The 12,254-nt window shown below is 38.9% G+C and overlaps 1 protein-coding gene across 1 annotated transcript in view; it reads right to left on the bottom strand.

Moving 5' to 3' along the window:
• SATB2 (SATB homeobox 2) overlaps positions 1 to 12,254 on the bottom strand; it is a 187,958-nt gene that overhangs the window by 160,340 nt on the left and 15,364 nt on the right. Inside the window, exon 3 of the mRNA XM_049615202.1 lies at positions 4,244 to 4,420. Within this exon, the coding sequence (XP_049471159.1) occupies positions 4,244 to 4,420 (177 nt within the window). The remainder of the gene's footprint in view (positions 1 to 4,243; positions 4,421 to 12,254) is intronic.

Raw genomic sequence — 12,254 nt, 5'->3', positions numbered from 1 at the left:
GGTGAGAATGTAAATTGGTGCAGCCACTATGGAAAATACAGAGGTTCTCAAAAAATTAAAAATAGAACTACCATGTGATCCAGCAATTGCACTCACTTCTGGGTATTCATCCAAAGAAAAGAAAACACTAACTTGAAAAGATACATGAACGGCCATGTTCACTGCAGCATTATTTATAATAGCCAAGACTTGGAAATAATCTATATGTCCATCAGTGGATGAATGGCTAAAGGAAATGTGGTGTATACACACACACACACACACACAAAATCACTGAGCCATAAAAAAGAAAGAAATCTTGTCATTTGTGACAGCACGGATGGAACTTGAGGGCATCATGCTAACAGAAAGAAGTCAAACAGAGAAAGAAAAATACCATATGATCTCATTTATAAGTACAATCTTAAAAAATTTTTTTTAGTTTCAAAAACCAAGCTTATAGATACAGAGAACAGATTGATGGTTGCCAGAGGTGGGGGTGGGCAAAATGGGTGAAGGAAGTCAAAAGGTACAAGCATCTAGTTATAAAACAAATAAGTCACAGGGATATAATGTACAGTACGGTGACTATAGTTAATAATACTGTATTGCATATTTCAAAGTTGCCAAAAGAATAAATCTTAAAAAGTTCTCATGATAAGGAAAAAAAATTCTGTAACTACATGTGGCAATGGATGCTAACTAGACTTCCTGGGGTATTTCACAATATACACAAATATCAAATCATTACGTTATATACCCGAAACTAATATATTTATGTCAATTATGCCTCAATAAAAATATATATAAATAAAATTCTAAAAGTTACTTTAAAACTTACAGGACGCAGAAAAGAGAGAAGATGATCACTTACAAATTTAGTCAAATGTGCACAGAGAGGAATCAAGTCACCATCACTGCCACTTCCCCAAATCCGCCATCCACATTATCAACTATGAATAGCTACTTGATCAGTATGATAAAGAACACTCAATGACATGGAGAGATCCCTAGCTATTACCAAAAGCGTTATGGGGCAGAACTGAAAGAATGAAAAGGAAAGAAGAAAGAAGAAAGGGAATGAGTATAATTTGAGGGAACAGTTCCTAAGTTAACACTCTTCTTCCAAAACTAGAAGACTTTAGATTCAGAGATATGGACTCATGATCCACCATAAACTGTGCCTGCTGTTTATTAGATCTTAGGCTACCTACTGTAGGAAAAGCAAAACACCTGCCATCTTTTGGCTTTTTGCATATGCAAAATAGCAGGTCAGATGTGTCCTGCATCTCTCATCCTTGAGAATCACAGAGAGCTAATGGTATGTGTCCTGGGAAATAAACAGTTGGGCTCAGTTAGAAACACTGTGCCCGTCATTTATAACAGTATTTTTTGCCCTTAATTTCTCAAGTCCCAATATGTGGCTTCAAATAATGCCTGGAGGATGTGGTGGTGGTGTTGGAAATCCTTGAATTGCATTTTAGTGGAATTTCTGTCATCCTTTAGAAGCAAATATCTTTCTTAATAAAGCCTCTTCAGCTCACTTGGAGGTAATGCCTTCTCAAAAAAAAAAAAAAAAAATTAACTATCCCATGCTCACAAGACCATGGGTTCATTACCTTGTCATTAGGATAAGGTATCACTCCAAAATAATGACATTGCTAATATATTTTCTCTTTTCAAGGCAATCTGAGTACTATCTAACTCAATTATTGAAACTCTTTTCTGGTCACGTCACAATAAAAAATCATGTTTCAAGAACCTCAATTTTTAAAATAGGCTCAAGCAACCCACTCTCCTTACAGTTTAGTTCTGCCCAACTTTTCTAACACAGGAAGAAGAGGTTCAGAAACGTTCAGTTTCTCCACTGCAGATGGATTTGCTAGGTCATCCAATGACATCCCTATCTTGGAGAAATTATCTAAACAATGAACAAACACACAAACAAGACCAAAACAAAACAGAAAACTAGATGCATAGAAAGTCAGATTTCGAATATACGGTTATATTTTGTTCTACCTCCTTTTCTAGCTTTCTGTTGCTCTGCTGTTTGCCCAGCACACAAATGACCAGTCTCGTGCTGCATTCTGTTTGGTCTATAATAAACATGCAACAAACTGCATACGTTTGATGATCTAAAAATGACAACAGAGATCTAATACAGTCATTTCAAAATAAACAATTGCCAAGTTCTTCCATTTACCCAAAACAGAGATCAGCAGCCTAATTTAAAACTAAACAAACAGCATTTTTCCCCCCTCTGAAATTATAGTACAAGACCTGGTGCTAAAACCTTTGTTTACCTACAAAATAAAGTATTATCTATGATCTAGAGATATTGAGATCTTCAGAATGTTGAGAATGTTGAGTCAACTTTTTAAATGTATAATATTCAGTATTTTTTAGTCCTGGTTTTCAAAAACTTTGGGGAAACAAATATTTGCTTTTGACTTCTCTCCTGTTTAATCCTCCACTGTAGGCCATATCCCTTGCTAGTGTATCTATCTCACCTTGGTGGGCAGAACTCTCAGTCCACATCACTGAATGGAACAGTGTGGCTCCCTAGTGCAAATTTCCTTAGAGTCCCTTCCCTGAGCATGTGCCAAGAATCAAATCTTGGCCACTTAGTGCTCTGTGCTCCACATGTGAGCTCACGGCGCGTTGAGCAGCCGTGCTAACGGAGATGGATAGCCCTGTCAAACAGGAAGCTGGCACACCAGGATGCAAGCAGTGGGATACAGTGACCTTTACATTCAGAAAAAAATATCCTTAAAATGGCATGAAAAGTTTCGGAGGGGGGTGGGGGGCGATGGGGGGATTCCTTTATTTCATTCAGGCAAATAGCATAAAATAAAAGCAGGGGTGCCCGGTATGGAATTTGCTCGGGATTAAATCTTGAATCCCTTACACAAGAAAAAAAGGAAATGAATCATCCTTTATCACACTGCTCTGAAAGCAGTGCGCTGGACAATTCAGCTGTTATCACTGCACCCGACAGGCCAATCACACAGATTCAGACCACACTTAGACTTCCAATAATCCATGGGGTACCACCTGCCCTGGGAAAACATTCTTGACCCCTGGTTTCAGATGGGCTGCTTTCCTGGTAGAATTACAATCTAATTTAAAGACTGAAACATTTTTCAAACAGTGATGATCTGCTTACAGAATCGGTCAAGAGCTTGGATACTAAATCCCATGTCCTCGGTTGCCTTACCTGTAAACTTTGTATGTACTGTTTAATCTCTCATAGTTTCCTTATCTGAATAAATGGAGGCTTTGACAAGGGGCTCATAAAAAAAAGAAGTTGCAAAAATCTGTGGCACATATACACAAATGTTAAGTAAGAATAGTAATATAGAAAATGAATATGCAAAGCAAGACCTGGAGGTAACCTATTGCTTTCCTTCGGTTATAAGGATTATCATAAACTATAGGATTCAGTCATTTGAGCTGAAATACAATAATAATCATTCCACTGGGTCAAAAAGTTTTCTTCCATTTTCCCAGGTTTGGGGGATGTTTTTGTTTTTTTTTGTTTTTTTTTTTTTTTTGTCAGTTCTCTGCCATGAAAGAACAATGGGCTATGCTGCAGAGTGAAGCAACAGAAACTCACAATGTGCTCCCCAGTGCTCTACGATACGTGCAGAAATGATGATGTAATTTTAATACTTAATTACATAGACACAGTGAATTGATCACAAAGACACTGAGGGGAGTTTTTTTGTTTTGTTTTGTTTTTTTGTTTTTTACTGAATGTACTACACTAAAACTACAGAGCAGTTTTCAAAGATAACGAAAGTATGATAAAATGTACCCATTTTTTTCTACTTAATTAAAAGCTAATTGTAAAGTGCAGAAGCTATAGGCGCAAAGCAATAAATAAATTTAGAAAACTGAAAGCTTATAAATCACGTATTAAAGTTTGGAGAAGTTAGGACCAAACATCTCAACGCTCTGAGAACACCAGTTTCGGGACTTAGAGAAAGTAACAGAGCTTTCAATGCCAAAAAAACCCCTATGATGATCACTTTAAAATGCAAGTTTATTTTGGTGGCTCTAAAGGTGCCGGTCAAATATTTCCCAAAGCAACCAGAAAACAAAACTTGGCAAGAAACATTCTGCTATTCACTGTTTGGAAAAGATGTTAAATCTGACCATTCTCCTCCAACCCATGTTTGGAGAATTATTTCAGGAAACACATTCTTCCTCAAATCCTGACACAACGAGGCGTGGGGAGGAGGAAGGGGATATGCGTTAATACCTTGTGCCTGAGCTGCGGAGCTGTGGGAGTACCCCAGGGCCAGGAGCGCGGTCTCCACCAGCTGGCTAAAAAGCACATCTTTTCGAACCAGGACAAACTCTGCATGTTCTTCTCTGTTGTCATATTCAAGAGAGCCATCCAACTGCTCCACCACACAAAAGACAGGAATCATCAAACCTGGAGAGACAAAATTCAAGAGCAAAACACAAATATTACAAAGCAAATCTCAGTCACCATGATGAGAAGGGAAGAGGCAGTTATAAAAGTTACTCATCTGTGATCGACAATGGTTTAGATTAAACAAGCCTCTTAGTTGGATGGGTCTAATGGGAAAGCTGGGGATGTTTTTCCCCTTCCTTATTACTCTCAGACTGCAAGCAGAATTGCCTCGGGCGATGGCAGAAGCCCTCAGATTCCAGTCATTAAAAAGTGGAGTGCACCAATGAGGTGTCCTGACTGAGACCCTAACTCCACAGCCGGCATATAGCTGAGGTCAAGGTGACCTTCTAGACCCTTACATCTTTCATGTCTATGGTCTCACCATTAACTGTCAATCAGGACTGGTATTTCCAGATCAGATTTGCTTCTGTCGGTAAATATAAAAGACCTAGTAGAGAGGCATATTTGATTTCACGGTCTAAGCTATCATGTGAATATGTACAAGAAAGTCAATGGGAAATTTTTTTTTTTAAGTTTATTTATTTATTTTTGAGAGATAGAGAGAGCACGCAAGCGAGGGAGGGGCAGAGGCAGAGAGAATCCCAAGTAGGCTCTGCACTGTCAGCACAGACCCCACGTGGGGCTCAAACCCATGAACTGTGAGATCATAACCTGAGCCGAAATCAGGAGTCAGATGCTCAACCACTGAGCCACCGAGGTGCCCGTCAATAGGAACTTTTTAAAAGTCCCTTTTATAGCTTTTATTTTTCTACATCTTGGTAAATAGGGCATCAATTAGCCTGAAAATACCCTGCTCCTGAAAATCTTAACTGACATTTAACTTGTATCAAAATATGCATCCACATGTAAAACTCTGTCTTTCTTTTAAGTTATTATTTTATATATTAACACCAGTTACCACTATAAAGGGAACTATCTCTTCTTGTGTTTTCAGGGAAAAGAAGTAAACTACCCTAAAGAATAAAGCAAATTAGTCTAGTTGAAAATCTGTTGAAATCTGTTGTCACTGAAATATTTCTCTGCTTTGTATCAAAGTGTGAAAAGCTAAAAAATGTTTAATTCGCCAAAGATTTTTTTATAAACTGTTTTTTATTTTTAAAAAAGTCATACAGGCATTTAAATCTAAACATAGCCAAGGCATAAGAAGATCAAAGTTTTACCAACATACAAGTAATAAACATGGACTCTGCCCCACGTAATTCACACAAGTTAGTACTTTATAGAAGAAGATCTGTTCTGGGTCTTCTCTCTTTGTGCAAAAAAACACAAAAGTTATGAAGAATAGGTGGGCAGGCTGAGAGATGGGGTGGTGGACGAGCTGGTCATTGCTGAAGGCACTTTACAATAAAAATAAGACTTCTGGGTAAATGAGGTATGGGAGTCCCGCCTGTGACACCAGGACTGCACAGTTCTTCTAGAAGCCCCTCCCGTTGCCTAGACCCTAGAAGCCTCCCAACTCACTCTGATCTGGAAAGCAGAGGGTGGGAGCAGACACTGCAAACTACCAGCTCACAGATGTAGATTTTTGTTCTAAAGATAATACAATGGTGCCACTGGTTCCCATGTGCTAATTATTATTATTAAAGATAATAAGTATAGGGTGTAATTATTAAATATAATCATTATTAACAATAATAACACTCATTAAGAACTGTTATCACTAAGGATCATGGTAATTATTATTAAGCCAGCACAACAGGCTAACAAGTCACACCAAACTATCTCCTGGACAACTACAGCCTCTGTGTTTGCCCTTAAGAACAGTAAGGTAGCATTACTGTTTGTAGCAAATACAGTATCCATGGTATAGATTTATGGAAAATAGGAAACAAGGATGGAGCGAACTGATTGTTTTAGATGAACAAGGGAATTTAGCCTGGCCACATGGTGCCTTATAAAATATTTTTTAAAGCTGTGACCAGTAATGGCATATCAAATGTTCATTTATGCCCAATTTATTCCTAAATATATGTAACACATGAAATGAATAATATAAATTAAATTTCCTTCAAATTATCTTTGTGCTCATTCATTTATCCAATTTTTATTCCCTGGACACCTATTGTGTGCCAGGCATCCCCTGTGGCTTTAGGGATACAAGTAAGAACAAGTCTGACGTGGCTCCTGCCCTAAAATCTTCCTAAGCAAGCATAATGGCATTTTATAGGATCTATTCATCAGAGTCCTCACCAGCAGGGAATAGCCCCCATTTAGACCTTGTAACTCTTACAGACTGGTATATGATCTTTGTCCAAGGAAGCAGGTTGATTTCTATTTTTAATGATTTAAGCATATGCACACATAGGGCCATGTAGTCAGTGGTGCCACAAGCTATACTTCACCACTAATACCTATGTGTACATAAGTTTCAGTGCTGAAAATCCATGTGCAGTTCCTAATGTCAACATCTGAGTGTCACACATCTGGGAGTCACAGATAAGGCCTTTAAGTGAATCCAGTTGCTCCATAACCTATCATGTATCCATTACTTAGGAACCATAAATCTTCCTCAAGTCTATAGTCAACTGCAAAAGACTCAAGACCCTATCAATTTTTAGAAATAATATTAACAGTTCAACGAGTGAGATACAAAATATGACATTAGAGCACAGGGGTCTCTACCATTTAGGAACTTACGTTTTGAAAGTGTCAGTTACCAAAATATTTCCTACACATTTTAGTTCTGTGATTAAAGAAAGCAATTGTTATCTGACATGATAGCAATAACTCTTTACAGTCAAAAGGCAAGCACCCATCCATCACAGGCATCACCTACTTTGAAAGAAATAAAGGAAGGAAGGAAGGAAGGAAGGAAGGAAGGAAGGAAGAAAGAAAGAAAGAAAGAAAGAAAGAAAGAAAGAAAGAAAGAAAGAAAAAAGGACTTGGAGGTCATTTATAAAACAAAACAATATTAACCAGAAACATATGACAACAGAATTTACTCTGAAAGCACATATATATGAGACACTAAAAAATAAAGAGGTTATATTTAACCCCTAGAAAAATGTACATTTTTATTTGAATTTCATAGATCTAAGCAATTATGAAATGTTTACAATGAAATGCAATTTTTACAAAAGAAGAGGAAACATAGGTGTGGTTACTAATGACAATGACAAGAGAAATAAAAAATAGTAAAATAGTACACTTGGGGTCAAGTGGGAAGAAGAAGAAAATTAAGGCATAGGTTTTAAAAACTTAAAAACAGCAAATCCCTGGAAAAGAAAATGATAAAAGAATATATATATATATATATATATATATATATTCTTATATATATATATTCCATTTTTCCCCCTGCCAATGCCACTTACTCCAGGCAAAAAGAGAGAAGAAAGAAAGAAAGAAAGAAAGAAAGAAAGAAAGAAAGAAAGAAAAAGGGGAAAAGTAACAATGGATAAAAAGATAGGGAGACTATTTGATAAGCAATTCAAAAAATAAATTAAGAATAGGAGGGAAGAATTAAAAGGTAAGTTTCAATAAAAGAATTAACAACATGAAACGAAAATGCATTCACAACAAAATTTAGAAATGATCAAGAAGAAAAAAGAAACTCTTACTCTGGCCCTGTATCTGGAACTTATGGCATTATTTTTCTTTTATTGTAGCACAGACCCATTTCCAGATGATCAAGTAGGGAACTTTGAACCTTTTGATTATAAGCCTCTCTAAGCCTTTTACAATTGTGGCAGGTGAAGCAGGTAGTTTCATCTAAAGGACAGGCACAGGGTCCCAGCCTTTTGCTAAAAATTAAGAGTTGTTCTGACAATTGGGATGAATGGTGAATTCTGTTGTCACGGAGGCAAAATAAGCATGGGACTCCTTCCACTAGAAAAACGCATTTCCCAATTGTCATTAGTTCCAATGCCCAATTTGTCACTTCCATCGTGACATTATTTCTGAAGAAGCGTGTGTGATTATAAAGGTAATCTAATCTTCACCACAACAGCCATGGGAATAGAGATGCACGGGAGATGGTCACATGTGCTGGTGACTAACACCGTGTCCGGAGGCAGGCAGCTCTTGGATCAAATCCTGGCACCGTTATTCTTTACCTATTGTAGTGACCTCAGGTAATTTATTTGACCTTCCTGAAGCTCAAATTCCTCCCAGTTAAGATGCAAATAATATCTACATCACAGAGTTGTTGTCAGGATTAAACAATGTGAAATAGTTAAGTTGTCTGGCTACCCCCAAACAACGAAACCTATTTGTTTCTCTTTTTTCAAAATCAGTATTAATACCATTCACTAATATTAATACAGAGGAAAACAAGAAACCAGTAATTTTTTTCAGGGTCCATAATCAATGCTCATGATACTTACTAAAAAGCATTTCTTCAGAATAAAAATGATACTCATAATCATTGAATTACTAAAGATGTTCAACATGCCCCATGGTAAAAGGGTGAATGTGTTAAAAACACATACTTTATACTCCAAAACTGCTTGTCCAGTATGGAAGCTACTAGTTATATGTGGCAGCTAAACACCTGAAATTGACATATGCTTGTAAGTACAAGATACACACTCAATTTCAATGATTTAATACCAAAAAACAAATAAAATACAAAGACATCATGAATCATTTTTAACAATCGCACAGAGAAATTTTTTGGATGCACTAAGTTAAATAAATTATCAAAATTTATTTTGCCTATGTCTAACTTCTTTTACACAAAGCTCCTAGAAAATTTTAAATTATACATGTGGCTCATACTATATCTCTAGGAGAGCTGCTCGAAGCAATCTGTTGACACCAACATATACAATGGTTTTTCTGACACAGGATAAAGTCATCACAAACTGATAACTAAGACAATTGTGCAATTGTCTTGAGCATTTCTTGGATGCCCCTCAGTTATCTTCCCTCTGTGTTCCAGATCTTAGGAGACTTGAGGACAGATGTACTATTGGTTAAACTCCCAAATCTAATGTGGTATCTTCTCTGCATCATCGAACAAAGTGTAAGCCATTGTTTTATTCCTAACCACATTAATCCAAATGTTTTATTAAGGGAAGGGCTTCCCCCCCTTCCCTTCATTTTATTTATTTATTTTTTAATTTTTTTAAATTTTTTTAAAAAATTTATTTATTTTGGAGACAGAGCATGAGCAGGGGAGGGGCAGAGACAGAGGGAGACACCGAATCGGAAGCAGGCTCCAGGTTCTGAGCTGTCAGCACAGAGCTTGACGCGGGGCTTGAACTCAGGTACTGTGAGATCTTGACCTAAGCCAAAGTCGGACGCTCAACTGACTGAGCCACCCAGATGCCCCACCCTTCCCTTCATTTTAAAGAGCAATTGCAGTTTTCAGGAAATGCCACAACACTGGTGTGAAAGTGACCGGAGGCACAAGTATTCTTTGATGCCCTGGATGTCTAACCTCAACAAGGAAAGATGAAAGAAGATCCAGTGGTCGGGGTCTAGAGGATAGGATTCCATTGTTTTCCACCAAAGTCACACCAAACAAACCTCTCCCTTGCACAGCACCTCCTAACTCATCACATACACACTCTAACATACACAGGTACCTTTATCTTTCTCCGGGCCTTTACCCTGAGAGGAGGTATTATTATTCTCATCCAATAAATGAAGACACAAACTATGGGAAAATAAGTAACATGCTCAAAGAAACAGCGAGGCACAAGTAGAACAGTTCAGATTAGCCAACTCTACATCTCAAGCACACTGCTTTCTTGGGGGTGGAAAAGTACATTGGAAACCCACACCCTCAGAGATCTAAACGCTTGGCCTGTCCCCTGCACCACTTGTGATGTCCCATGGGTGACATGCATTGCTTAAAAGTAAATTCACCTTTTGACATGAGGTACTGTGCTAGGCAGACAGGAGGAATCAAACGCAGTTCCTACCCTTTAGTCACTCATAGACAAAGAAAGGCTCAAATAATGAGCCATACTCTAGTGTAGGTGAGAGTGGGCTCCAGCCTCTACCCCAAGCCCTTTGTCTCTTGGGTCCACCCTCATTCTTGGACCTGCCTCCTGAATAGCAGCAGCCAGTCTGAGATGATAGGAGGCCAACTTTTCTTCTCTCCTTCCAGGGGCTCCTGAAACTATCTGTTTTCAGAAGGAAGGCGGCCATGGGGCCCACTCCCTTCCCTGAAGCTGGCAGTGTATCTGGTTCTATCACCTGAGAAGGTCCTAGGGCTAACTGAAGATTACAAAGGCTTTAGAGCAGAGCCTCGCGTATCTGTTCTTTGTATAAAACTGAACCTGGAGTAAAGCACCACACTTAACAACCACCGCAATCAATAAATCATAGAACCCTGAAACACTGAAACAAATTCTACCAATTAAGCCAAGCAAGGACAGGCTCTACCGGAGGACTGGGAGAGAAAGGAGTGAGGGGTGGCAACTATCCTAGTGCAAATGTATTAGAAAAACAAAACAATTTACTTTCTCTACAACCTCATTCTCCCTTCCCTTTCCTTTTGTCTCTCCCTTTCTATTTCTATCACACACATGGACACACACACACATACACCGAGTCACACACACAAGAAGAAACCTCAATGTTAACCCCCAGTATTAACTTCTAGACACTTCCTCCCACTCTAACACAATAGAGACAACTCTGAGCACCAAGACTGTGGCAGGAAACAGAAAGGAAGAATAGGGTGCCCCTCACCTCCTTCTTGGGGTCCCACGCAAAATTTCAAGATGGATCAAGTGTGTCTTTCTTACCGTCCTCTTCTCTGTCCCTGCTGTCCCCTCCCAGGCACCCGACCTCCTGAGCCGTGGTAACCAGAGGCTCCACATTCCACCACTCCACTCCAGCCTCCCAATCCCCCAGGGGCTGAGCTCAAAAATTCCAAAGAGATTAATAGATAAAAAGATGCTACACTTTGCTATTTGAATGGTTTAGCAGTCCTTTAATCTCCTTAGATATATTTTCATTGTAAAATGAAACACATTGTATCCCACATTAACTTCTAATGGAAAGAATTTCAGGTGATGCAATTAAAAAAACAAAACAAAACAAAACATGTTTTCACCAGTCTTGGCATTGTGGGGGTGGGAGGGGAAGAAAAAATATTTGGGGGCAAGGGAGCCATCCACAGATGGACTGGAGATCCTCTGAGCTCCCCTAAACTGCTTTACTTTCCAAAGTTCCTCTCTGACCCTTGCTTGTGAGCAAAGATTCTCGGAAGGATTAATTCATTTGCCATTGCTGTTGGTTTTCTTTCTTCAGTCTCACTAAAGAGGAAGCAAGAGCTGACAGAGGTGGGTGACCTGTGTGGTTCAAAGGTGGAGGAACACAGTTAATCCTACAATGCTGGAGAAGGCAACATTTGCCCAATAATTAGTCTATGGGCAAATGAAGCCATATATGCAGAAATTTGATTTCATGTTCATCCATGACCCAGGTGTTTGTAACTCAAGGTTAAGCCTCCAAATAAAAGTTTCAACCATAGAGCTCCTTGATGCCTCTCTCCCCTTGGGGAAGTAGGGTGAGGAGGTAAGACTATCAAGAAATACTGTATTCTCAGAATCCCGTCTAGTAACACCAGACACTACCTTGCAGCCCCTGAGGCAGATCTTAACTCTGGAAGATAAGAACAAAAATAGGCCAGGGGTGGGGAAGCCTCGTGAACTCTAGTCCTCTCTTCCTTACCACCCCAAATGCTCAAGCTAAGCTTCAAGTGGTAGGGGAAAGAGCCGGGTTCTGGTCTCCCAAGCCTGTCCCCAGACTGAGAGATGGAAACTCAACCTGAAGTCAGACCTGAAGTCTGCAGGAGAAACCCCACATCTCTCAATACTCTTCATTTATAGAAATGTGGTAGCAGGATCAGGTTGGCCAGGCAGTTTGCAAA

This window comes from Panthera uncia (assembly GCF_023721935.1).
Source record: "Panthera uncia isolate 11264 chromosome C1 unlocalized genomic scaffold, Puncia_PCG_1.0 HiC_scaffold_3, whole genome shotgun sequence".
NCBI lineage: Eukaryota > Metazoa > Chordata > Mammalia > Carnivora > Felidae > Panthera > Panthera uncia.
The sequence above is the reverse complement of the archived record's forward strand: the minus strand, read 5'-3'. Positions and strand labels throughout refer to the sequence as shown.